Source organism: Hirundo rustica, chromosome 9 (assembly GCF_015227805.2).
Source record: "Hirundo rustica isolate bHirRus1 chromosome 9, bHirRus1.pri.v3, whole genome shotgun sequence".
In the NCBI taxonomy this organism is placed as follows: domain Eukaryota; kingdom Metazoa; phylum Chordata; class Aves; order Passeriformes; family Hirundinidae; genus Hirundo; species Hirundo rustica.
The window spans coordinates 9,494,750-9,521,909 of NC_053458.1; the positions used below are offsets into that span (position 1 = coordinate 9,494,750).

The 27,160-nt window shown below is 43.1% G+C and overlaps 2 protein-coding genes across 4 annotated transcripts in view; one reads left to right on the forward strand and one right to left on the reverse strand.

Annotated features, from left to right (window-relative positions):
- The window catches only part of TESK2 (testis associated actin remodelling kinase 2), a 79,119-nt gene extending 57,545 nt beyond the window's left edge, over window positions 1-21,574 (forward strand). For 2 of the 3 annotated variants that reach the window (XM_058421719.1, XM_040072640.2), the window contains exons 6-11: window positions 6,257-6,339; window positions 8,174-8,249; window positions 9,899-9,982; window positions 11,063-11,149; window positions 14,563-14,698; window positions 16,505-21,574. In XM_058421719.1, the coding sequence (XP_058277702.1) occupies window positions 6,257-6,339; window positions 8,174-8,249; window positions 9,899-9,982; window positions 11,063-11,149; window positions 14,563-14,698; window positions 16,505-17,517 (1,479 nt within the window). In that variant the 3' untranslated portion in view covers window positions 17,518-21,574. The remainder of the gene's footprint in view (window positions 1-6,256; window positions 6,340-8,173; window positions 8,250-9,898; window positions 9,983-11,062; window positions 11,150-14,562; window positions 14,699-16,504) is intronic. The other variant, XM_040072639.2, reaches the window with a different exon arrangement.
- A 426-nt stretch (window positions 21,575-22,000) lies between these two features.
- TOE1 (target of EGR1, exonuclease) lies at window positions 22,001-26,837 on the reverse strand. The gene is made up of 7 exons (XM_040072641.2): window positions 26,707-26,837; window positions 26,592-26,632; window positions 26,381-26,477; window positions 26,064-26,222; window positions 25,503-25,762; window positions 24,027-24,198; window positions 22,001-22,943 (listed from the first exon to the last, which is right to left on the reverse strand). The coding sequence occupies exons 1-7, from the start codon at window positions 26,818-26,820 to the stop codon at window positions 22,149-22,151; spliced, it is 1,638 nt and encodes a 545-aa protein (XP_039928575.1). The 5' UTR covers window positions 26,821-26,837; the 3' UTR covers window positions 22,001-22,148.
- Window positions 26,838-27,160: the final 323 nt, after the last annotated feature.

Sequence of the window (27,160 nt, forward strand, 5' to 3'; positions counted from 1 at the left end):
CTGCATTCAAACCCTGCTCTGGAAGCACTGTTGATTTCCTTGTCAGCTTATGCCAATGACTGCCCTAATATCAGTGAAATTATTCTTACAGCACTTCTGAGATGAGGGAGGTAAATAAGATCATTCCTTATTATAACAGATTAAAAGCAAGAATATTGGTGAATATTGGGTATGTGCTTTAAGACTTTGTTTGGAGTATTTGCATTTTACATGTTTAAGTTCAAAGCAATACGCTTGCGGACCTCAGAAGCAGTTGGAAGCATTACAGCACTCATAAAATAGTCAGGTTTGACCCCTGGAGGCAGAGAAAGCACAAGATAAGCAACAATCTGTGAAAGATTTTGCTAAAGTAGCTTCCTTGTTACGGAATCCTTCTGTGACGCTGGGGAAGGCCAGAATCCAGATCCCAGGGCAACACTGCAATAGTCTTAACCACAAGACAGAAGAGCTTCATTGGCAGTCCGGGCTTTCCTTTCATCTCTTCCCAGCTTTTCTGTCACCCTGCTGTTTCTGTGGGAAGAGTGGTCAGAGTCCTGAAAATAGTGGTCCAAATGTTTTATGTACAGCCCCAATTCACCATCAGCATGAAGCCTTTGTGTGTACTATAAAACACATGGATGCCAGGTGGAAAACTGTCTGTGTGATCATGTAATTAAGGATGTTACCTTAATATGTATGCATAAGGGGAAAAGTAGTTTTACATCCCATCTTTTGTGCAATTTTATTTTTTAATGTAGTGTTTGTTGTGTACAGCTTCCTACCAGTTTTGGAAAAAATGGCATTCTGCACTTCATTTTAGAGTTGGAAGCTTGAGATTCATGGTAGGGGTGTCTGTTGCTTTAGTTACTACAGTAACTAACACATGAAATATTTTAATTTGTTGCTACTGTTAATTAGTATTGCTAAAACACATTGCATGTTTTTGCTGTGGAGGAGGAATGGGGAGGGGAACAAGAGAGACTCTGACATTGAGAAGTGAACATCCAGAAGTCTGCCCATTTTTCCAGGGCTGATCAAACCTGCTCTATTGCTATTCACTCCTTTCTGCTACTGTACAATGCCAGTCTCTGGTCAGGCATTTCATCCTTGTTCCTAGGTTTTTTCTTTTCTTTTTGTTCCCAGTTCCTGCCCCCCAACCTTGTTGATCAAAATCCTGGTGTGGCTGACTTCATCTAATCTCTTCCTGTTGTTCCCACTCGATGCTTTATCCAGTCCATCTTTGTGTTTTGGTATGTTTGACCATTTCTAGCTCTCCCCACGTTCTGCTGCTCCAGGTTAGCTCTGATCCCTCCTACCACCACCTGTTTGCTGTACTTGCCGTTCTTCTGTCCGTGTAATAGCATTTGCTTTTTTTACCCTGGCTCAGGACCCTGGTCTTGGTCCCTGCCTTGGGCTTATCCTCTGTCTTGTCACCTTAGTCGTGCTCTCAAATTCCTCATGCAGCATATACTCTTCTATCCCAGTCTACTCTTTGTGCAGGTGACAACAGGAGCATCTTATACAGAGGTCTCACCACATTTCAAGTTGAGAACATGCCAATTCAATATATGATATTTTATGGTTTACAGCTCCTCCCTAAAAATCTACTACCAAAACTCTTGATTAAAAACAAACAGGCAAACCTCCAAACAAATGCTTTTTAGTTTTGCAGAATTATGTATAATTGAAAACAAGGTTTTATAATCAATAGTAGGTTGTGAACAGTTTTAGAGGACATAGTGAGCTCCATTGATGATAAAATCTTGGAGGAATTGTAATCTCTAGGCACAAATATATAAACACGTGTGTATGTGTGTGTATTCCTGCCAACATCTGCTTTCACTTCACAGCGTGTAATCGCTCAGCCTTCTCTCATTGAGAGAGGAGCAGTCTCGGTTACTATGGGACAGAATCATGCATGTAAGCAATTACTGTGAATTATCTGATATAACATAAATTCACTGCCTTTGGGCCTGAAAGTGACATGCCCTGACTTCCTACCTTGTATGCTGTTTGCTTCCTTAAAACAAAATAAACCCCAGGCTGTGAACAGCACCTTTGTCTGATGAGTCTCATAGTGCTGCAGTTGCAAGGTCCCCTTTGTGCTGGAATAAGCTCATCTGGATATTCTGCACTGCAGGGGAGGGCTTGCACTGAAAAAAATTAGCTGTTACAGATGGCTATTTCTAATGATAGCCTCAATACTAAACTTCTACTGATGCTTCAGGAACCAAATGGAACCTCTCCCTTGAGCATAATAGTTTCAAAATTGTATCTAGTATTGTAAACTTCCTGTTACACATTTAATTCTCAGTGGGGTTTCTCCTAGGGGATGGATAGCACTTTTTAAACAGCTGATACATCTCAGTTGGCCATTAAGTATTTTAATTTGGTAACAGTTATCAGAAGGTTGTAAATGACACTGCAGTGGCATTTCTGTGTTTTCTGGGGTGCAGTAAAGTCTCTGAGGAGTTTAGTTTGTATCTAATATCATAAAATAGAACTGTGGTGTTTCTTCATCTAAGCAACTTATTTTTAACTCTGAAACTCTTGGGTCTATTTTCATTTTTGTTTATATAAAAGGGAGAGTAGAATATTGCATTCATTTTAGGATTATGCTGTGCAAAGCAGATGTTAAGCTCCTGTAACACACAAAGGGTGCTTTATGTTCTTTCACATCTGTCTGCATAAACAGCTCTGTTAACTCTTTCGAACTCACATACAGAACTCCTTGCTTCTATTAAGAGACTGCCTCAGGAAGGACTGATGAGGTCCCTATTTTGACAGGGGGAAAAAAACCCTCAAAAACTCAACTGAAGTCAAATACTGCCCTCTTTGACTACGTGAGCTGCCAAAGGAAAGAACATCCCTGTCTATAGAGGTCCAGAAAGAAAGCCTGAAAAGGTCACCAGGTTTTATTGCCTTGCAGCTTATACAAATAGTGCAAAAGTAAGTCAAAGTGCTTTCTCAAAGCTCGTGTTGTGAAGTTGCTTGGCATTTCATTTCATAGGCAGTTGTTGAGAGGCTCTTTGCACTAGTGAGGGGTTTGAACTCTTGCATCTCTGAGTTAAAATCCATTAATGGAACTTCTTCATATCACACCGATATACTATTTTTTTTACAGAAACTGAAAAGTATCACTTTGTTAGAAGAAGCAGTGCAGTTTGTACTCTTGTACCTTTCCTACTAGGTTGCCACCTCTAGATGAAGTTCAAAAGCTCTTTGCAACCTTTTCGTCTCTACCGAAGCTTTGTCTCTTTTTGATCTTGATTTATCTTCTTGGTAGAATGTGAATTCTTTGTGTCTTTCATTGAGTGCACATGAACCACAGTGGGCTGTGTTATGTCAGCTATTTATGAATTGCATCTTAAATCTGGTAGCTCCAATATCTGTGCTGTGGGTTTGGCCTGGCTTTGTGTAATGGCATTCCTAGGGTGGGAAGTGTGGAGGAGGAGTATGGTGGTGCTGAGGGTTTGCCTTGACTTGGAGGATCTCACAGAGAATGCAGCTTTACCATCTACACAACCATGCCGTGAATGAGCAGTACAGGCTGGAGAAGTGACATCCAACCATGCTGGTGTATGTAGAAAGGGTTTACTACTGATTTTGCTGGGAATGGGCTTTCATTCTTTCTGGACTCTAGGAAATCAGTGCTTAGCTACGTAAAAAATTGCCTCAGATTAATTAAATCAGTTTAGTTTCACTACAATGAGCATTTGTAGTGACACTGGAATTTTATTGTATGGTACATGTCACCTGCCTGTGGCTGATTTAAGTATGAATAAAAAAGTCACTCTTGTATTGGAACACGTATCCTAATGAATTTAAATTCACACTCAGCACTTCATGTGCAAACAAAAGACAAGTGTCCACTAATGAGAGAGACCAGTGTGTGCAGCCCACCACGGCAGAACAGCTCATCAGAACTCTACAGCAGGAATGTTGCCCAAGGTTTTCCCCCACTGCCTTCTCCTGGTGGAGTGGCCTGTCCTGCAGGAGCTGTGGATCCCCCCGCAGTGGGGTGTCTGTGCTGTTGGGTTTCTCCAAACGCTTGCACTGAAAGGAGCCTGGCTCTGCTGTGGGCAAATCCTGCTCATCGAGGAAGGGGCTCAGAGCTGTCAGACAGCACTGATTTAATGTAGGAGTTATCTAGAATAACCTACTTGTGCAATAGTTGAGTGCTGCACCTGAAAGCTGATGCTGCCTGGGGCTTGCTGGGGGGTAGGGTTGTTCAGCTTCAGTGGATGTATCACTGTCTAATGGGATGTGATTAGGTACTGGTAAGAAGTTGAAGGAATATTTCCTGTCATGATGATGTTTCAGTTAAGCTTCCTTTTGGTATCAAAGCAGCCTTGTAAATTATTATAAGATCAGTAGACAGATTTTTAGTTATGTTGAAAATAGTTTTTAGTTGGGATGTAAACGTTTCCTCAGAATTTTGGAGATCAGGGGTTATTGGAGAATCGCAATCCCTAAAACCCAGAAGGTGAAATTAATACTGCAGTCTTGCTTCTCAAAATGAATAAAATGTAAATAATCAAAGGTATAATGCAAGAAGGAAATCTACATTTCAAAACCGGTGTTTATGAATTATAGAGGGGTTTTTTTAGTAAATGTTGAATTAAGAATAATTTTTAGTGGCTGAGAAATCTATGGCAGAAAAGTAACCTAAATTTTTTCCTGCGTAAGATAGTATCAGCCTTCATGAACACTGCAAAATCTTTGGTATCCTCATAGATTTGTTTGTGTGTGGTACATAATGAAATTCCACTTGTCTGAATCATTTGAGTAAGACTTTTCAGTAGTTTTATCCTTCTCAGTTTTAAGTCCACTTACAGTGACCAAATGTTTAAAGAGAGGCGAGCTGAATGAATGCGCTCTTTGATTAAAGATAGCAAAGCCTGCAACTGAGAAGCTTTGCTGCTCTTTGGGCAAGCACAGTTGATTTAACTTGGTACATGTTTATGAATCCCCAGACTAACTGTAGTTATTATATTTGAGTCATGCTAAACAAACAAAGGTTTGCATCTCAGGAGCCTGGCATGTGTTTCAAGAGGCTGGCATGCATTTTCTTTACACGATTGCAGGAGTGGCTCACTTAACCTTTTAATTGGCAGGAGGAAAACTCACTTCATGGCCTGAGCCTCGACAGTCTCTGAATAATGTAAACAGTGATGACCTGAACTTGATCGTTTAGACAAGGGACTCACTTTTCTTGGTAGTTGCATTATACAGACAAGCTAATGCTTTGGGGTCAGCGAGGGGCTTTTGTATACCCAGGCACAATAAAGCCAGAAAGTGTCTCCTGCTGTTTAGCTAATTAATGCAGGGTACCACTCGGTAGGAGCCGGCAGTGGGTTTGCTCCCTGTCACTGCTATTGTACTGCCCACAGAAGGATACAGAACAAGCATGTGGGAAAGGAGTGAATTCTGTTTTGTTCTACCTATTGCAGGACAGAACAAAATGCAGGGAATCAGCTATCGATTCCTTTGGTGAAATGGGAAAAGATGGGGTACTGAATGGTCAAAGCATATTTCTCAGAGCTGTAAATAAATAACAAAAAGAAATCAATAATGCCCTGTATGTGATGTGATGCTGTTAGAGCACAATTATCTGTGCCCTTAAGTTGCCCTCCATCCTGGCACTGGAGGGCACGTGAAAAGAAAAGACTGACAGCATTTCCCTATTAGACTTTTCTCTTAAATCATGTCTTATGATATATTGTAAAATAAAAAAAAAATTACTCTAAAAGCACACATAACTTGGTCACATATTTTTCTGATGGAAGTTTACTGCAAAGCAGTGAGTTCCTTTTCAGTAGTTAATGTAGCAAAATAAATAAAGGCATTTAGAGTCTGCTCTGATCTTGTATTCTGGTCAGATACAGGCAAATTGTAAAGAGAAAATGTAAGGTGTCATAGTGAACAGCATGTATTGCATATTTGAGCATAAGGGAGTTAAATCATAATTCTTGTTAAAACCTAGCAGGGTATGTGCTGCCTGCGGCTGCCTGCCTTCTCAGCAAGTTTTAAAGTGGATTATTAGCTAAGTGGAAGGCTGTTTGCAGCATCTTAAGTTTGACAGACATGTGATTGTGCAGGGGGATGGTGGGGGAAAGGGTTGTAGCTCTCAGACAAAAGCTTCTCACAGATTGATATCTTCCAAACTATATTTGTAGTCTTGTTTTATCTATTTTTAATCTGGAATTTTATAGAGGTTTCACACCCAGACAATAACTCTTCTGTTTGGTTTTTGCTTTGTTTTGTTTTTTTCCAGAACTGCTTAATCAAACATGATGAGAATGGATACTCAGCAATAGTTGGAGACTTTGGTTTAGCAGAGAAAATTCCTGATCACAGGTATGCAAGCTAATCTAAATGGAGTGAGAGTTCTAGTGCAAGTGCAGGTCACATGCTCTAATGAGCCAGATCCCTGGGGCTGTTATTGCACTCTGGTATAGAATTTTCAAAAAATACCCTCAGTCTTCAGTCTGGAACTGCAGGCTGGATAGCCAGAATGATCCAGCCTTAATTTCTGTCCATTTTGATATTTAGTGGTGACATTTATTCTTCAAAAATGTTCCAATCACTAAAGGATTTGCTCAAGCTTTTTGGCAGATCTTTTAAGCTGGTGCTTGGGAACTGTGGATTTAAAAAACCCCAAAACACAAAGCAAATACAAAAATACTGTACAACATTCTGGATTGGGATGATTTTCTAATAAATGTCATTCATTGATTTCAAGCAACTTTAGCTTCTTTGTACTTTCATGAACAGTATCCGGTGGCATTCCAGCATTATTCTTATTTAACCTCTGGGTTGGTTTTTAAGATCCAGGATTATAACAGAGTAAAATAAAATTAATTATAAAATTACTGTCTAACAGTAGCTCATTTTCTCTAGGATGAAATTATAATCTTAACTCATTTGAGGAATGCACAGGGGACTGTCACAAGCTATTGTCACAATTGAAAATAGTTCTTTTGTCATCCCTCCATTAGAGAGATCAAGGACAAGGATTTCATTGTTCTCTCTATATTGACTTGTGTATTGCAGAGTGTTCTGACTGTGAAATGTGCTGTCAGATTTTCTCCAGTGTGTGCTTCTGCGTAAAATAAATAAAAGCCTTCCAGCATTTCTGACTGCAAAGAAAACAATAGAAGTTGATCTCAGCCACACACAGTTTTTAAACTGCACATATCCTAAAACTCTATGTTGAGAGATCTGAAGGCTTACATTAATATTGGTGAAATACTGCATCCAAAAGCTTAACAAACTGAACATCTTAATTTACAGACTATTGATAAGTACAGTCAATGTCTGTCTTATAGCTACTGTGGAGCACCCTATGAGGTGCTGGAAGCTTCAGCTGTATTCACATGAACCCGTCACAAAATCAGGAAGACACTACAGGTGCCTTAAGGTGTCCTTAATACCCAGCTTTGAGATGCCCTGAAAACTGAGATTACAGTTAAGGTAGCTTGAGACTAAAACCAGCAACATAATAGAATTGCTACATTAGACACTATTTTGTATTTGGCTAATTCTACCCCCATTTTCAAATGCAGCTTTGTTCTTTCCAATTTGCTGGTAACAAAGCATGCTACTTTGAGGCCTCCAGAGGCCTTTCTTTTTTAAGTAGGTGTTCCCTCAAGATCAGCTTGGGGACAGGCTGGAGCCTTTCTTAAGACCCCAGTATTCAGCTTTATGGAAACTGCAAGTTTTTCAAATTGGGTCTATTCTGATTACTTTTAATTTTTCCATATTAAAGGATACATCTGGTCCATCTTGATTTTTATTTTTTTAAATACAGTTTTCACATCTTTATTATTTTAATAATAAATAAGTTTGACTTCATTTAGAGCTGCATATACATGTAGGGATGGATACCTGCACATCTTGCTGGATGAATGGAGAACTTGGCATCTAGCCCAAAACTGAGGTCCGCAAACCTTTTTATGTACAGATGAAGGAGCCAACTCTGCCAAGAGTTAGGCAATAAAAACTATTGAACAGCTGCAACCTTAAAATAAAACATTCTTTTAAAGTGGCTGGGCACTTAAAAACTGGAAGTAAAATATAATTGATTGAAGTAATTGATTGGGAAAGTTAGTAGCAATGTTTGAGAATTTAATTAATGGTTCTTCCTTCTCTCCCATCACCTCCCACCCATATCTAACCCCCATCTATATAGTGAGAAGTTACCAGTTGTGGGTTCACCTTTCTGGATGGCACCAGAAGTTCTCAGAGATGAGCCCTACAATGAAAAGGTAGGTACATTATATAAATGCAGTTAGTTGACAAATATTTTTCTTCTGTAGTGGTATGCAAGATTTAGAATTTCCATTGTATTAAAACTATTGTTGTTTGCACTTGTGATGTTTCTGTACTCAGTAGATTATTCAGACTAAGGGAGAGTGGGAATTAAACAGCTAGTATTTTTAATTCATGGTGTTTAATCTTATATGGAAATAGAATTTGCTTTAGGATTGTTCTGTTATGCTATTTCCATTCTGAAACACCCCACATACTGAAATATAGTAATGTTTTGTTGACCTAACACAATTTAATTTTACCAAGTCTGAGAAATGTAGTGAAGTTGTTTCCCTGACTATCCACTAGTGAAATCTGGGTAGAAGTAAAAGGTCTGTATGTAAACTTGCACAATTCTCTGTGTATGTGTGTGTGTATATATGTATCCAAAATATAATGCAGCACGTTGTAAGGTAAAATACCTTGATAAGACAAAATGTTCTCCAAAGGTTTTTTTAAGTTTTCCTGTTTGTGTCATTGGGAAATGTTTTTTTTCAGAGGAGGATCAGGTCACACCATTTTAGAAATGGTGTTTTCAATCAATCTCTTCTTTACATAGGATTTTTGTCTCCATTACTTCAGCTCTGCCAGTGCAGCTTTTCTGATAAAGCCCACATCCTGCACCTCTCTATATCTCGTAGTTAATAATCTGTTTAATTGGTGGTACTTTTAACTTGCAGGAAAGCAGTAACTATCTCAGTAATGAATGGAATAATTACCATTTCAAAGCATTAAAAAGTGTTTAATTAATAAATGATAATAATAATTAATAGTGACCTAAATTAATAATAAAGTACCCAAATCTATGGTACCACATTCTTCATTAACCCTACCATGGGAAGGACTGAAGAGGAAGCAGATGTCATGCCTCATCAGCATGACAGGTGACATATAAACAAGCCTGATACATAAAGGGTGAGGGATTCATGCTTCTGCCCTGTAGACTTGTATTCCATGTTTTCCTAAATTTTATTACCTGAAAAATTGAGGTGGGTGGAAATCTAGAGGAATCTGTGCAGCTCCAGAGGTAGTCAGAAAAGTGGTTACTAAACATCATGGAAATTAAACCTGATATATAGTGCTGCTAGATATCTCAAGCTTTGGGAAGACAGTTTTCTCCAGAGGTATTGAATCAAGAAGAGGAAAATGTGATTTTTCTTAAAAACAGCATTAATGTTCTGGCTAGGCTGTGACTCGTGTTCATTTCTAACCACAGTGATATATGGGCATGTAATTTTTTTGCTATGTTTTTAATTATTCCCACGTGTAGTACATCAAATGGAACTTCACTGTTCTTCGTGCAAATAAGGATTTCTTTATTTTTTAATTTCTTGCATTGCAGAATTAAAAGTGGTTTGGTGGGTTTTTCTTTTTTTTCTTGAAAGAATTTTAATTTTATCATCGCTATTTGTGCAACAAGAATGCTTTCTGCGAGCATGGGTTTCTTCACGTGGAAAATGTTAGCTCTAATGCAGTTGCTCAGTGCTGTGAGGCTGTGGTGTTGTTTCACGATAGCCATTTGGGGTAAGGAGAAACTCAGTGGCAGATAAGAACGCTGGGTATTCACAGCTGAACCATGTGTCTATTAATTTTTTTTCTCTCTCAGGCAGATGTGTTCTCCTATGGCATCATTCTGTGTGAGATTATAGCAAGAATACAGGCAGACCCAGACTATCTCCCTCGCACAGAGGTGAGTGGTTGTGTTTATAACATTGGGGGGAGGTGGTGAGTCTGCCACGATAACGGCTCAGCCTTTAGAACTTCTGCCACTGCTGTCAAAGATAGGATGGATAGGTGTGACATTAAAAATAGCCTGTAAAAAGCTTTTGCTCTTTATGCTGTTATTGTAGGAAGCTCCATTGAAGACACTTTTTCAGAGACTTTGTGCAGCTGCAATCCTCATGGGAATCCTTTCTGCCCCTAACTGGCAGCAGCATTGCAATGCAAACTCTTCCTTTTGTGGAGTGATAGCTCATGTAGACTTCTTGCCAGGTTCACAAGGCACTTTTGGCACTAAGCATCCCCCTCCTTGTGAAAGGAGCAGGAGCTGTGTTAACAGCAGCTAAAATAAGGTTCACCCTTATTTTTGTGTAGACTCTGCTAAGCACTGTGGATCTGAGCTATGACTGACTAATTAAAGATACTTTTTCTTTATTCATCCCATCTACAGGGCAGCTTTTGACCCTCTGTGGGGGTTATTCCAAGTTGTCTATCCTCCTCTATTTCTCAGAATGGAAAATTGCTTAGGTCTTGAACTGCAATAAATAAAAGGTTCTATTTTAGTCTGCCCTTCAAATTTTATAGACATGCCCTTAAGGAACTGGATAATTTGTATTACCAGCCTACCATCCACTGAAAAGTTACCTATTTTAACTGATGCATTTCCATCATAGCAAAGCCTCTAATTTGAGAGTAGGCTGTTAATTTGCACTAGGAAAGCCACTACAGTGAAACATCATAGTATACAGTATTGTTTCCAAATCCACACAGGCAACATTTCAAGTGCAATGGATTGCAATTGAACCCAGGAAGAAGGATGGGCTTTGATGTCAGCCCACTCTCTTACAGCTGTCCTGTATCAGCAGTCTCCACTGGGAATGCTGCACTTTGGAGTGTGCATGGAGTTTCCTCAAACTCCTCTGTTATGTGGTTGCTGAGGAAGGTGTTCATGGTTATTCCTGATAACTTCACATAGGGACCCCCTAAGAAGATGTTTTGAGCTAGATAGAAGACTCATTTATGTCTATATTCTCTGTTGTCATTTGTACAGAATTTTGGATTAGATTATGATTCCTTCCAGCACATGGTGGGAGACTGTCCTCCTGACTTCCTGCAGCTGGCCTTCAACTGCTGTAACGTAAGTGTCTTACTCGAGGGGGAGAGGCCTGAACTGGAGTTCTCTAAATCCCTCTGGCTTTTGAAGATAAAGCTTAAAGCATTTACAGAAGAGACTTGAAGAACCTACCTATAGAAGCAATGTACCTTGTGACAACCCAGAAAGTCCCTTTCAGTGTTTATAACCCTTCCATTCCCCTTGCTAAAAGGTCTGTCTTGTGTTTCTGCAATTCTGTGTTGTGTCATGCCAAACAAACAGGTCTGGCACACTGAACAGCTTCTTGCAGGCTGCTCAGGCTGATCATAACCAGTTGGATGCCATTGACACTGGGTAACCCTCGGGCTGACAAAATCCGGCTGTTGTGTGCAGACCTACTGAGCTATGAAGGAGGGACTGAGTTGCTCTTACAGAGGGGACAAACAAATCAAAAGCAGGCATTAAAGTATTCTAAAGTGTCTGATGCCTTTTGGAAAAGGAGGTTGACATCCAAATCCTTACCCTCTGTTAGAAAATCCAAACTTGGACTGAAGTGATTTAATATCTGTAAGGCTATAGGCCATGTGCTGTATGGAGAAAATTTTCTGGCAATTATTCAAGTCAAATTGTGATAGTGCTGGATGCCTTCCTGGCTCCTTATTGTGAAAACTCCAGGTCAGTAGATCTCTTCTGCTGGTTATCCTGTAACAGAGTTATTCGTACCAATGTACAGTAAACCAGTTTATATAAAATAAGAGAACCTGAGCTTCCACTACATTCAACTGAAGTTGGGGATGTCCAGTTTGCTCAACTTAGAGGAAACTAAAAACTTTTACTGCAGAAAACTTGGCCCTGGATTCACAACCAGGCTGTGCAAGAACTGATGCCAGCATTGTGTCTAAGTGAGTGCTTTTAAGACGTCTCATATCTTTGTGCTTTTGCTGGTTATTTTTGACCCGACCCCTCTCTTTACTTTGTATTAGTACAAAAGCCCATGCTCAAGGAGAGAGTGGTACAAAGGTGAGAATATGGGCAATGACTGCTGCTCTTGGCACCATGTAGCATAATTTAATTCTAAAAGTGTCTGTGGAACTTACTATGGATGAGCTACTGAACTCCTCTTATTTCACCTTAGTACATCAGAGCTTGCTTTGCCTGGACAGTGGTACATCTCACTCGTGTTTATGAAGTGCTTTGGTTACATGAGCACTAAAGGGTTTGGTTAGAGGTAGGATTTCACTTTGGAAAGCTCAGCTCCCACCTGCAGACTCCAGAAGTGGTATTGCATCCAAACACATGGTGCATGATTCAAAGCAAATTTTTAGCTCAGAAATTCAGAGTAAAGCTGCTCATGAAGGAAGGGGCAGTGACCTTATATTGTCACGTAAGAATTTGGCGTGCTCAGAGAAAAGGGGTTTTCTACTAACTCATTATTGTCAAATGCAGCTTCCTGTATAATAAATGTCCCTTTGCTGAATTGAAATGGAAATTACTGTCTTGTGATCCAGCCATTAATATGCTGATTTCAGTGTGGGGCATGCTGGAATTCACATACCTCTCACCTAGGAGAAGGAAAGTGGAGTAAACAGATAAGGCTTTCTTATATCTTCCTCAGCATGCTGTGCTTCACTAAGAGGTAATCAGTGAGGTAATTTTTTTCTCAGACATGGACATTTATGTAACTTTTTATTATTTAATAGGTCAACAAGGTGTGAACTGTATAGCCTAGCTGAATTAATGTGCAAAGACCTTGAATTTTCTACAGCCAGGAAATGTGTTTTAAGGTTCCCTAAAACATGACATGTCAGTAAAAACTGACATGTATGAGTAGTGGATTAAAATTTAATTTACTGTTATAAAGTGTGGGGGTTTGTAAATAAACACCTAAGCACCCAACAATTGTAAACCTATTTGTGGGAATCTTTAATAAACTTAATCATAAATGATCATGCAAAAAGCTTACCAGGATGAGCTAAGCCTTTGGCAGCTGCTGCTTTGAGAAGGAACTTTCTCTTCCATTTGAGCAGGATCTGGACTGCTCAGGGATGGAAGAGGCACACGCTGCTCTGAGTAACTTTTCCATTGCTGCTCTTGTCTTAGATCTTACCTAGCACAAATTAAAATAGCCAAGTTAGTTCCTCTAACTTCCTGTAGCTTGCAACAGCTCCCCAAGATTCCCAAATTAGTAAGTTTGTCAGAGTACAGTGTGTGCTCCAGTGTTGCCCCTGCCCTACTCTTTCAGTGAAACAGGGAATGCAGAAAAATATTTTCCAATGCCAGGAAATTCCAGCTGCTGCTTCAGAACAATTTTCTTGCTGCTCTTGAGCTCTTCAAGTGTGGTTTCTTTGTTTGGTATTATTACTGTACATATGAATTTTTAGCACTTTCTCCCTTTTGCTCGAAGGTGTTCTGGCATTGCTGATCACACCAGTTCTCTTCAGAAAATCCATCTCAAACAACCTGCAGGGCAGTATCGGCGAGGTCTTTGGGGTTTGTTGGGTACAAAGCACTACTGTTCCCATTGTAGAGGTGAGATCTGTCTGGGCTTGTCCACTCTGAAAAAGCCTTTAGAAGGCTGGAAACAGCAATCAGGTCAAACAGAATCGTTTTTATTACTGGAATGTAGTTAACTTTCTGCTGCTGAATTAGATGTAGTGAAGCCTGTGACATATATCCAGAGTCAATGCTCAAAATCGTGAAATGCCTTCAGATTTACTTCTTAAAGGAAGCTGCTTGCCCAGTGGTACAATTTTAGTGTTGAGCTTTGTTTAGAGATCTGTATCTGCTAAAGTGAATAAATAAACACATACTGAGAAATACAGACTAATACATATTGATGACCAGGGGGAATATTTTACCTGGGAAAGACTGATTTTTCTTTTCCCCCATTTATAACTTTGTCAAATTATATAACCACCCTTGCTTCCTTACAGCATAGACCAGTACGCTGAGTAGTATGGCTAATTAACAGATGGAGAAATACAACATTTTCAGCTTTAAGATCAGCAGTGCTATTTAGGTGCATTTTAATTAAAGCCACAAGGAGATGATGGAAGAATTGCAATCTTTTAAATAGCCATGTTGTTTTGTGTAATCCTTTTGAAATAACATTGGTACATAATCTCTGTTTGATAACCAGAGTCCAGAAAGAAATCCTGAATTATGCAAGCTGTTTCAAGCAAAACAACCAACCCCATCACAAGCCATGAATCTGACAGTTCCCCACCTTTTCAATTTAAAATTTTTCCTCTTCACAGAATATTTACAGATTGATGATTAAATGTGAGAGGCGTAATAGAATACTGCTTTCCCCCTTCTTTCTGTAGATTTTCTTTTTAATGGCAACACACTTAAAACCATTTTGAATTTCCTCAGATTGGCCCTCTCTCTGTCCACTATGTAAGCAGAATAGCATGGACAAACACACATGGACTTATTTGATTTGTGTGCATTCACAGATGGATCCAAAGCTGCGTCCTTCATTTGCTGATATTGTCAAAACACTGGAGGAAATGTTAAACCGCCTGAGAAATGAGGACTCAGAGAGAGACAGAAAGTTCTTGAACCTTGACAACAGTGAAAGAAAACCAAAAGGTAAGTGTCTGTATTGTACAAACATTGCTGTGTGCTCACAGCAAGAAAAAAAGCTTTGTATTTTGAAAACTGGTATTTTGGTTATATATGGCTTTATTTGTGGTCTATAAATAATTTTACACGAACCCTGAAAATTATTCTGGAGCAATTCTTCTGCAGCTACTTTGAATTGCAGAATTTCCTTTGGTGCAAAAAACCAGCTGTTTCTTAAAGTGTCTGATAATATTCTGTTGCCAAGACCTTGAGAGGAAATTTAGAGTCTATTTGGGATTGGGTTTGTAAGTTGCTAATAGTATATGAAAATCCATCCACTTTAGTTTTATTGCAGCAATACTTTGTACATATACATAATTTCTTCGGTGTATGTTACGTGTAACATTTAGAGGCTTCTTAAATTCCTTCAGGAGGAAGAGCACAGAAGATGCAAGAGTATTATAAAGTACCTAGAAATACTCTGAAAGACAAGAAAAGATGAGTCCCAGGTCTGCTTGGGAAAGTTGGCCTTGAAAGGTTTTCTCTAAAGCTGTCTGGTGCCACCTGGTGTGGGGAGCAAACTCTTGTAGCCTGGGCTGTATTCTGTCTTGGGTGGTTTATGTTAGTACACTTCTGGCGTTAGAAACTTAAGAGTACATTAAAAAAAAAGTTCCTTATATTATGTGGATTTACAATGTGTGGACATACCTATCTATCTGTAATAAAGTTGTAGATTGAAATAATTTTTCTCTATGTCAAACCACATAGAGTTAATGCATGTGGTAATTCTCCCACACCTGGAAAACATCTAAAAGAGGTATGAGTTAAAAAGGAATGTTTGTTTGTTTAGGGTTTTTTGTTTGGGTTGGGTCGGGTCTTTTCTTTTGGGGTTTGGTGTTTTTTTTCTGGCATTTTCCCTTTGGAGTACATGTACAAAACAAATATTTCTCAAAGTGTTACATGCTGTTCTTTGACTCGCATAGTCTTTCCTATGTGGAATGGCTGTAGTCTAAACTGTGGCAATATTTAAAGGGAAAAGTGAAAATCCATATGTGCTTATTCAGGAAATGGTAATCAAAAGGAGCTATCTTTATACCCATTTGTTATTGCTCTAAAGTGGCTCTTTAGAGGCACCTCGAGAGCCTGTGACAGATGCATGTCCCCAAACACTTGGGGAGTTAACATCTACCAGTTTCTCATCCTAATCTAGTGATACAGCTTTTATTTATAAATGTGTGTGTGTGCAATGGGTGCAAATACACAGGCACATGTACAACATTTAAACTCCAATTCATTAGGATCACACTCTCATACCTCCAGTTTTGTATTGGATAATGTACTGAAAGAAGGCTGGGATGGAATGATTTAAAATCTGCATGGTACAAGGAGAGACTTTTTTTTTTTTTTTTTTGTCTTAGACGTTTCTCGTCAAGGTGAAAAAGTTCCGATTTCTTTGGCAACTATGTTTTGTACTGGTTCTCTTTTGTGGTCAGTAGCACCAACAGACCTTGTGCAATCTCTGCAGGACAATAAATCTAGAAACATGCAAATTGTTCTTCTCCAAGACCACCCTGTGCCCTCTCAGCTGTGGCAGTACACTGGCAGCAAGGAGGTTTGCAGGGGTTCTAAAATACACTGAGGAGAGGAGGATGGTGTACTTGTGTCTGTGCAGGAACTTAAAAGGAAAGAGCAGACATGTGCTTATGGAACATAGTTTGGAATATCAGAAACACAGCTTTTTTCTTTACAGTTGTCATGAAGGCTCTGTGAGTGAGCAGGTGCAGAATATATAGAGCTTCTTTAAGCTAAGAGTATTTCTCTTTTTCTACTCAGGCTCAATTGACAAAGGACCAGGAGTAAAACGTTTGAGTTCCTTGGATGATAAGATCCCGCCCAAGTCACCCCGTCCGCGGCGGAACATCTGGTTGTCGCGCAGCCAGTCGGATATCTTCTCCCGCAAACCTTCCAGGAAGATCAACGTGCAGGACCCCTACTACACACCAAGCAAAGGGCTAGGCCGGAAAGTTAACCCCTTCAATGCCCGGGAGGACCTCAAGGGGGGAAAGATCAAATTCTTTGACATGCCCAGCAAGTCTGTGATTTCCCTCGTGTTTGACTTGCATTCTCCAGAGGCAGGTGGAGGCCTGAAAGCCAGCCAGTCCCAGTTCCGGCAGGCATATAGCACAGACTGGCAAGACCTTTCCCTTCTTCCTGGGAGGAGATGCAGATCGCTTCCACTCTCTCCTGAATTAGCACACAAGGAGTATGGCCTGTTTGGGGGACTGTCTTCAACTGTTGGCAGGTGTGACCCAGCCCAGTTAGGTGCAGAGGTTCGGCAAAAACTCTTGAGTAGCACTAAATATGGTGTGTCAGAGATTCCCCCTTTTCACGCCAAGCCTCACAGACCAGAGTTTCTTCTTGCACCAGGACAAGAGGAGGATATGGACTGTTCAGATGGGCCAGTGGCCCAGGAGGAAAATGGGTTTTGCCCTGTTGAGAACACATGTGGAGATCCAGCATGTGATCAACCATTAGTGCTGGCCCAGTCTGGGCGACTATCTTACAAAAAGCTCCCAGTGGAGAACTCGGTGTACTCTGAGGGACGTGGCTCCCCACAAGTGTTTGCAGGTTGTCTCCCTTCTGAAGAGATGGAGGTAGAAGATGATCTACTGAAAATTGCTCTGTTAGAGTCTACAAAGCCTCTGTTCAGTGTTAGCCCTCCCACTGAACTGAAGAGAGAAGCATGGCCCTTCAGGGAGCAGGATGGGGACAGTCCTGCCCTGTTCTCTCAGACCTCCTCCAACATCTCAGCAAGTGGCAGCACAAAGTCAGCTTGTGACATATGAAGAGAGGGCTCAAACTGAATGTGTCCTTGAAGGAACAGTTGTTCCCAGTTGCTTAAACTCCATTTTTCTGCAGTGCTGGGCTTCACATTTGAAAGAGACTCAACGGATGGTGGAAGCTGACTGTCGGACAGCTGCAGACAGTGTCTGAAAAGGCCGATTATTTTATAAAACTTTATTTCAAATTGTGCTTATTCCCTTTCCTGATTTGCATTAGGAGGGGGGAACTACTCCAGCCAGAATGGCCATGTGGGTCCCACAGTCCTTCCAAGAGGCAGCAGCCAGAGCAGGCACCACATAAACAGTTTGACCTGGATTTCCAGCATGGGGCATTTTAAGGTCTTAAGCTCCATGTAGAGAAGAATGACCCTTAGATTTTTCCCTCTTCCACTAACTGAACAGCTGCTCTAAGCCACTGCAGATTTTTCATTAACATTCTGCATCAGTGCACGTGAGTTGGAGCCTCTGTTTCAGAAACAGGCACAGAAGTCTTTACGAGCTATGTTGAGCAGATAGGAATGCTCTCTAGTCCCAGAGCTGCTTTGAATGCTGTTGTAGCATTAAACAAGCTCTTCTTTCAAAAGGAGCAAAAACAAAACCCCTCATGCTGGTCACAATCTGCAGGCTGAGTCACATGACAAGTACTTTGCAATTAACAAGAAGAATCTGTTCCCTGGTGTTTCATTTTCCCTTGGGATTTAGTAATGATGTTTAATACATTTGTGCAGGGAAGTTCTTGTACAGCTCTTTATGTACCTCAGCCCAAATGTGGAGGAATTGCCCAGGGCACAGAGAAACATATTCCAGGCATTGCCATTTCTGGGCTTCTGAAGAAACTGCTCCTGAAAGTACCAGCTGTACTGAGCTTTTAGCAGGGGGTGGGCTCTTTTCTCTGAAGAGCTGAGTGGACATCATGATCTGTTTCTGCAGCATAGTTAAATACAGTAGCTACATCACAGGTGACTATTATCACTAAGCTAGAAGGGTCACATTCACCTCCCTCTCTGCTACAACATCCCATCTCACTGATTTCACTGCAGTAATGATGGCTCCTCACAAGCCTGCTTGACAGACGACAGGGATCTCCTGCTCAGGGGAAGTTGCCAGCAGTGTTGTAGCCCCACAAGTGCTCCTGGAGAGGACAACTCACAGGAGGGCTTTGAATTGTCAAACTGAAGAAATTAGCTTGTCCCAAATGGACTTTTTGTTTCCTCTACAGAAAGAAGCTGCTGTCTTTGTTGGTTTCTCCTGTCACTGAATAAGATGATCTATTTTTTTATTTTTTTTTTACTTCCCTCCACCAGCGGGTACCTGTGAAAGAAGCAGCAACATGAGCTTTAATGCTGCTTGCTGGAACCAGCATCAGCGATCCCTGCTTTGGGATGCAGTGTGTGGGAAAGCTTGTTCTGTGACATTTGCAGAGCATCCTGCCCTTTTCCACTATCATCATCCCAAAAGACAAGGGATTTTTAAAATTTTATGGGGTTTTTTTAACCTGTATTATCATTCCTAAGTGAGGTAAACATTGCACAACTGCTGAGCAGATGGTGATGCAGCGGAGTCCAGAATTTCATCCAGGTAGCTTGTTACACTCTCCCTGCTCTCTTGTAAGGCTGGATACGGTAAGCTAGTCTCTGATGAAAGCCAGACTCTTTCTACTCTTCTCCCATCTCAAAGAAAGGATGGAGAAAGCCTTAGTTCTTTCTTGGTTGGGATGTGTATCTTTGCTGAGTTGCAGGTAGCTATTCTATGTGTTACAGCTATGACTTCCTCTAGTGAAGTGTGTGTTAACTGGAGCAGCAGTTCTCCCTTTGCAGTGGCTGCCATGAATGAAATGAGAAACCCAGTGATACTGAGTTATTTAATACAGTCCATGCCAGATTAGGCAGCTGTTGGCAGTCTGAAAGAGAAAATGCCTGTGCTCACTAAGATCACCCCTTTTGGCCCACACCTCTCTGCCTTTGAAGGTGCTGATCTGTAGAGTAGTCTCTGTTTTCTGTATCATGTCTGCAGAGTGCAGAGCAGCTTGTATGGCTGCCACTGTGTGTGTGTAACTTCCTTAGAGAACAGAGAAACACCAGAGCTCAGTTACCTGCCTGGTGCCTGCTGGGGTTTGGGGTTTTTTTCGCTTAGTGGGTTTTTTTGTTCATTTGTTTGGGGTTTTTGTTTGTTTGTTTTCATTTGCTTGTTCTGTTTTTGTTTTGTTTTTTAATCTTTGCTACAGTTATATATTCAGGGAGGGAAACCATCAGCACCATCTTTTACTGTCACAAGATGCATTTAGGTGTGTGACTTCAGACAAACAAGCAATAATGAGTAGCTTACTTTTGGATCACCAGGCTGAGGGCAGCTGTCCAGCAGCCTGACCCAGAGCACACGCACACCTCTGCCTGCCCTGGGGCTCCCCTGAGTGAGCCCTGGCTGTCAGTGCTGACACCTCATCCTGCAGCCTGCCGCCCTCTGACACTGACTGCAAAGCTTGAGCAGTCAGGCTTGGGGAGCCCTGGGGCACCCACTGCAGTGACCTCACTGTTCTCTTACACCGCTGTCTTTACGTTTCCCTGCCCTGAAGAGCTCTTACAAAGCAGCACAGCTAAAATTTTATTTTCTTAAATGTCCGCTCTAAGCACAACCAATTGACATGCATTGGGCACAACTATCAACTTTTCTGGCTTTTTGTACTGAAGTGGAGATGTCAGAAACAGAAATGCCAAGGACTGCTGCTCAGGCCTTTCCTGGATTAGTTTGCATGGGAAGAGGTACACGTATGAAACTGGAGTAAAAGGTCATTTTAAAAATTGCGAAGTGGTTGCTGAAACCCAGTGTTTCCAAGGATGCAGCTGGAAGTCACTACATCTCATCCCTTTGGCTGCATAAAGCTGAATTTAGGCTGTACCTAGAAATTCCTAGGTTTTGTGCTTACTGAGGTTGCTTTTCTACAGAGGGCCATTTTCTGACAGTAAACTCCTTGTTTTATAGTGATGTGACAAAGTTTTATCGTGATTGGATTTTACCGTGATTTTGACTTTTCAGGAGCGGTTCTTGCTCTTTTAAAGTACTTTCTACACATTGCTACACATCTCCCTGAAGAGATCAAAGATGGTTTTAATTTACTTTAAATCTATGTTGAGTTCATTTAAATGTCTGTTATAAGCTATTTTTGTTGTGGTTGCAGGTTGATAAAATGCAGCCAAGAGAATGCATGTGAATTGCTGCCCCTCGAAAGCAGCACAGCCAAGGGGCTCTAGCAGACTTGTACTTGTTGGAGAGGCATTGATGTATTATGTGTAACAGAACATTGGTATTTTTTGCCAGTACAACTAAAGACACTTGAATAATTCCTGTTTGCACTTAATGCTATTGTTTATATTGCATGTCACTACATTTCTATGCAAAACAAATAACTTTTTTTTTTTTTTTGGGAGAAGGGGCAGCCAGATATTTGATTAAGTATAAAGATCTTTGCGAGATGATCTATTTTCGTATTTATGAAGGAGTTTTACGTCTTAATATTTTGCAGTCTGTAAATAGCTGAACTTGTAATTAAAGGCTTAGGAAGAAGTTTGTAGCCTGTGTATAATAGTAAGTTAACACTGCCAGAAAAAAAAATCTTTGCAAAACAACTTTTCTAATATTGCAGATATTTATGAATATGTAAAGAAAGCACGTTCTTGTTTTTATGTTGATTGACCTTCTGACTTTTTTGAACTATAGAAATGGTGTATGTTTTATTGGAACTGCAATAAGAAGTAACCAAAGATGAATCCACTTAAATATTTTCATAATTTTTTTCTTGGTCAGGTTTTGTAAACTTTCCCAACTTGCTTTCAAAATAAAAATGAAATCAAGGCCTGAGTCTTGTGATTAAGAGGACAACTGCTCTAAGTTAAAAAAGCTGGCTCGAATGCTTACTTAAAATACAAATGCCATTAATACCTGGCTTGAGATTGTATTTGCTATTACTCAGTGCTGACTTATACCCAAGGAAAACTGTCATGTGCAGTAAGTGTTATTTCTCTCCTGCATCTCACTGAAGAGTTCCACTATTAAATCCATGGGCTTCCAGGATTTTTTGTTTTCTGCTCTGTGTTACAGCGCTCTGAAGAGTAGGCCCTATCTTGTGACCTGCCAGGTAAGATGGCTTTTGGTAACAGCCTGCAGGGCATTTGCCATGGTGGCTGCTCTGTTCTTGCCCTAAATATCTTCAGTAGCACAGGAAGCTGTGCAGTTTCTCAGGATCACGTATCTGGCTTTAAGCCTCACTGCTTCTCCCCTTGGAACAAGTCTGAAGACCTGCTCTAGCTTGGTTCTGCATGCAGTTAGCTGGCACTAGAATCAGCTGGCCCAGTTGGGAGGAATTTTCTCCTTCTCTCTTGTAGGGGCAAAGGTCTCATCTGTGCATGCTCTAACCAAAGGTGCATTTCTCCCCCTTTCAGCCTCATCCCTGTCTTCGCATCCCAGCACGCCACTAAGGAACACAGGCAACTCCAAGAGAGCAATTTAATCAGTCAGATGTTAAAAGAGAAACAAGAATAAGAAACCTGTTCCCTTTTCGGTGAGTTCTCGATGGAAGAAAGAACTCCAAAATGTGGAGGAGGAAAAAAAAGCACAGTTTAGTGAGGGGTTCTGGAGCTCTATGCACAGTCCCAGGCCAACTTTATCTTCTCGCTGTGAGCTTTGGAAGATTTAGAAAACAAGCTCTTCACAATTTGAAGTGGCACTGATTTCCCACTGAGATACAGTTTATTATGGCAGTCTGGCAACCAGGGCCCTGCACCAGCGTCTATGTTTTTCCCTTGCTTGAGCATCCAGACATAAGCCATGATATAGCCGGTCATGAACGCATCGAAGCCAGCTCGGTGTGTGCCCCCCTGGGAAGGAGGGCCATGGGTTTCCTTTTCCTTTGCTGCAGCGCCTGCTGCTTCAGTCTCAGGGCTGGCTGGGTGACTGGCTGAGCCCAACCCAGCGGGCACCTTTGACCTCCTCTCCACCTGGTCACTGTCAGAGGCATTTCCCTTGGCGGAAGGGCTCTGTGCAGCTGCTCCCTGGTCAGTTCTTTCAGTGCTCCCCGGATTCTCTTCCCATTGTGTGCTGGTGTCTGAGCTGACCTCTGTTTCCATGTCCACGGAGATCTCCTCCAGGGGCCTGCCCTGCCCGTTGGGTGTGATCTCTGCCAGCTCTGTAGCAGCTGCAGGCTCATAGCAGCTCTGCTTCTGTGGTGGCCCTTCCTCCCCATTCTGAGCTTGCTCCATGTTTTCCCCGGAGCTTTCCTGTTGGAATGCCGTTGCAAGCGCTTTCATGTTCTTCCGATGCTTCCATTTGTGCTTCCGTTTCTTTCGTTTCTCCCAAAGCTTGTCATCCTCATCAATGATGAGGTCGATGTTATGAGACTGTGGACACTTCACCCCTTTTGGGCACCACCCATAGGCCTGGGGGGAGAGAGAGAGAGAGGTCTGCAGTTGCCTCCACTTTGCTGCTTAGAGCAGCAATCACCATAAAGTGGAATGGAGCTAAATATTCTCTTCCACTGAGGGCTTGTGAGGCTGGAGCAGGAACAGTGTCCACTCACAGCCCCCCAGCACACAGGAAAGGTGCTGACACTGTACTGGGTGCAGCAGGGAGCTGTCACAGTGCAGCACACAGCATATAAGGAGAGGCCACAGAAGGTGGATTTGTTCTACCTAGAAAAGACAAGGCTAAGGGGAGGGGCATATCTAGTTGCTGTCTGCAGGTACCTACAGCAGAGGATATGGGCAAGATGGAGCTAAACTCTTGTGAGAGCACAGAGGAGAGGGGCCCTGGTAACAGTCAGGGGAAATTATGACTAGAGATGTAGGAAAACATTTTTTACATAGGGGTCAAGCACTGGAATAGGTACCTGGAGTTGTTTTTTAATGTCTGTCCTTACACAATTTCAAAATTTACCAAACAAGACTCTGAGCAACACTGAGTTGGTGGTTGGATGAGAAACTTCCACAGATTTCCCTAACCTGTGTTCTGTGACAGAATGTGCAACATCTGGAAGAGCTCCTTTTCTCCAGGAAGCACCTGAAGCCAGTCATGATCTGACCATAGGGGCTCTTTGCTGCTGTAGCTGCACCAGGACGAGCTGTTGTGGATCACCCTGTGCTACAGAGCCAGAAGCTGCAGACAGGTAATGATTTTTTATGTCTAAAGAAGATAAAGGCAAGGGTAGAGGTGGCACTTCTTTCTTGTAGGACAAGCCAAACTAATGCAGAACTTGCAGCCCCTGCCCAAGACATCAAGGGATACTGTAACTCATACTATCCCACTGTTTAGGGATATAGACTCTCTGCTGGAATCTTCCTCATGAAGCCTGTAGGATTCCTCACCTCCAAGCAGAGCACACTACTGCCCATAAAGCCACCTGAAGCTTAAAAATGTTCCTTGTACTATGAAGCAGGAAGTTCCCTTTCCTACAATTTCTGGCTCAGGTGACATGTGCCCCTTCTCACGGAGCCAGGAAGGGAGCGGGGATTTGCGTTCCTTACCGAAAACTTCTCACAGACAGGCACCTTGTTCCCCCCTGCAGCACTGTGGCTTTCTTCCTCCAGAGAGCAGTAGCGGTAGTCGATGTAGTGGGACATGTGGGCAGGGTAATTGCAGAACTCCACCGTGAGGTGCTGCCCGCTGGAGTCCCTCAGCTTGCAGTTCTCTCGCTTGCTGGAACAAGAGGAGCACACAGTTACTGTGGGATGGGACCAGGGCATGGAGCAAACACTGCTCTCCACCAGCTCTCAACTCCATGAGTTTCCTGCTCTTGAGCTCCAGCCCGATGCTGGAAAGGAAATCAACCCCAGGAGAGCAGCTTTAGTAAGTAGTTGTTTCCATGCTGATTCAAAGGTGTTTTTTTCTTATGCTGACATAGAGGAAGGGAAAGCAGCATCTCTGGTAAAGTTACAGGAGAAGGGGATGCATAGTTTGATTTTTTTAACTATAAAGGGCACTAAGATATGTGTTTGTTTTCATAATGTTAAAGAACAAGGAAAAGATGCCCCAAAATGAGGTACTGTGCAGACAATCCACAGTCACCATCCAGGCAGGTTGAACCTGGCCAATGCAGGCAACAAGGGCTTTCATTTCATGAAAAAAAATCTGATCTCTGTTTTATCCCAAGAGCTGGTTAAAAGGCCCAAAACCTTTGGAATGCTCTACCTAATGAGAACTTGGGTCAAAACATTTAAGATGTCATCTTAAAAAGGTTTTTTCTTGTCAAAACAAAGCACTCATGTTTTGAGAATGGCCATCTTGAATGCTTTCAGACCTATCAAAGTGGCATTTCCTGAGATAAAACAGTCACTAAAAATACCATTTCTCCTCAAAACAGAGCATGACTTGAGTTTTATGGAGATCCCAAGGGCTTTATCACTGCCAGGGGTTTGTTTAGATTGAATGAGGCTGGCAGAATATGGGGCCAGACTGCAAAGCACAGATGTGTGTCCTGAACAAGAGCACAACCCTTGCTTGGAAGGAAGTGATGGTAGTCAGAGTGGGCCATGGGCATCTCATGTACAGGAGAGACAGAGCTGGTCAGTGTCAAGGAGTGCAGGGAGCACCCACCCTTCAACTGGAGTATCCCTCATGAAACAGAATTATAACTAGCAGAATTATAACTAGCAGACGCTGCAAGACAGCCCTGGTTTCTTTTCTGTGTGAGTTTCTGCCATGACCCTGTGGCATTGCTGGACCAGAGCGAGGCAGTGACCCAATCTCATATCAGGCCACTGTGGTCAGTCTTCTACTGGCACCAGTTCTTAAGTTCTCTTTCAGCTGCTGCCCACTGCACAGGTAAAGCCTATTAAAAAACAAATCTGTTCTAGAAACAGAAAAAGCACAGGGCAGAGTCACCTGAAAAGCACCTCTGGTCAGTGGGACAGTGAAAGGACACAACCCCCTCGTCTGGAAAAACAAACACACACTGACATTCCCTTCCTCCTGTAAGCTCTGAGTACCAGTGTGCTGCTCACCACTTCTTGTAAGCGTACTCCAAGTAGGACGCTACAAAGCGAGTCTCAAACTCCGAGGCGTATTTGGTGTCGTATATCCCAGCCGGGAACATCTCGGAGAGGTCGGCGGTGAAGGTGCCGAGGCTCTCCGGGAGGTGAGCATAGAAACACTGGTACAGGAACACCAGGTCAATCAGGCCGTTATGGAGGATGAGCGGCTTCTTCGCCCGGATGAGCTCCAGGAAAAGCGTCCGAACGCTCAGGCTCTGGCTCTCGTTGCCCTGCACGAGGAAGGATCAGTCAGTGAGCCTCAGCACCCTGACTGGCTGTCACCCTGGAGAGCCCTCAGAGCCTGCAGCAGCAGGATGCTGCCCACAGCTGACTTACTCTGAAGAGAGACACAAACGTTTGGAAAAGCAACTGCAGCAAGTGGGTTTAAAGCAGCAGGGAGGTGAAAGAGATAATGCTGCATCCAAGACCCCAGCGTCTGCCCACCTTCATGCAGGAGCAGGGGACGCCAGCACACTCCCAGAAACCTGGAGCAGAGCAGGGTGAGGTGTCTGAAAGGGAGTGGGTTTGTACCTTGTCGTTGCCCTTGTGGTAAGGGATGCCCTGGGAATACTGCTTGTTGAAGTCGAAGCCGTGCTGCACTAGGAACTGCACTGACTGGGGCTCGACCACGTAATCCTCGGTGCAGAGCAGCGTGAGGTTGTAGACCTGGCACAGGTACGTGTTCTCGGACTGCACAAGGAGAGCGTGCAAAGAACCCAGGGACCCCTGTCAGAGAGAGCTGCCGAAACAGCCGGGACAATTCCACGGGAGAATTCCGTCTCCCAGCGCGTTCCCGTTCCCCGGGACGGACCAAGAGAAAACGGCCGCACCACGGTTCGTGCACGCACCTTCTCCGGGAGCTGCTTGAAACAGGCGACGCCGAGGGACAGGACGGAGCGTGTCCTGGCGGCGCTGCAGACGGCCTTGTACCGCTCCTCGATGCACCTGGCAGCAGGAGAACGGGCCGTGACGGCTCCGGCCTGCCCGTACCCCGGGGAGAGGGCACCGCGCAGCCGGGACCGAGAGACGCGCCCCCCCTCCGCCCCACCGGGCACTCACGGGCTCAGCAGCGACTTTCTGGCGCCGAGGCCGCTCAGCTCCTGCGGGGCGACAGACACCGTCAGCGGCCCCTCGGGACCGGCCCCGCCCCGCCGCCGACCCCACCCCGGCTCACCGTGTCCACGGCCACGAAGGTGGCGGAGCGCAGCGCCAGCACCATGGACGGCCACAGCTCCGCCAGGTTGTCGCTCTGCACGTCCACCACCGGCACCCGCGCCGGGCCCGCCATGGTCGCGCCCGCATGGGGCCTCCGCCGCCGCGCCTGCCCGCTCGCCTGCCCGCCGCGGGCCCCGCACGCCTTGTCCGCTCCGTGCCCGGCGCTGCCCGCCCTCGCGGCCTGCCCGGTTTCTTGCGGCCCCGGTGGGGCTTTTTAACCGTTCTCAAAATCCGTTTTCAACCGAAATTTGGAATTAAGCCAACAGGCTTTTAACTAGAACAGCTCCTTCGGGTCCTTCCCAAGCGACCGCTCGGACCGGCGGGAGAAGGGGCGGGCTCCTTTTGCTCCCCGCCTGCTGATTGGCTCCGGCCCGCAGGGAGGCCCCGCCCCAACCCTGCGATCCGGTGTGGGG

Excerpts from the sequence above, each read along its gene's own strand:
- TOE1 (XM_040072641.2), bottom strand. The coding sequence starts at position 26,820 with ATGGCGGGCCCGGCGCGGGTGCCGGTGGTGGACGTGCAGAGCGACAAC. Across the intron at positions 26,223-26,380 it reads TCAAGCAGCTCCCGGAGAAG|TCCGAGAACACGTACCTGTG; the intron begins GTGCGTGCACGA and ends CTCCTTGTGCAG. Across the intron at positions 24,199-25,502 it reads GAGTACGCTTACAAGAAGTG|CAAGCGAGAGAACTGCAAGC; the intron begins GTGAGCAGCACA and ends CTCTTGTTCCAG.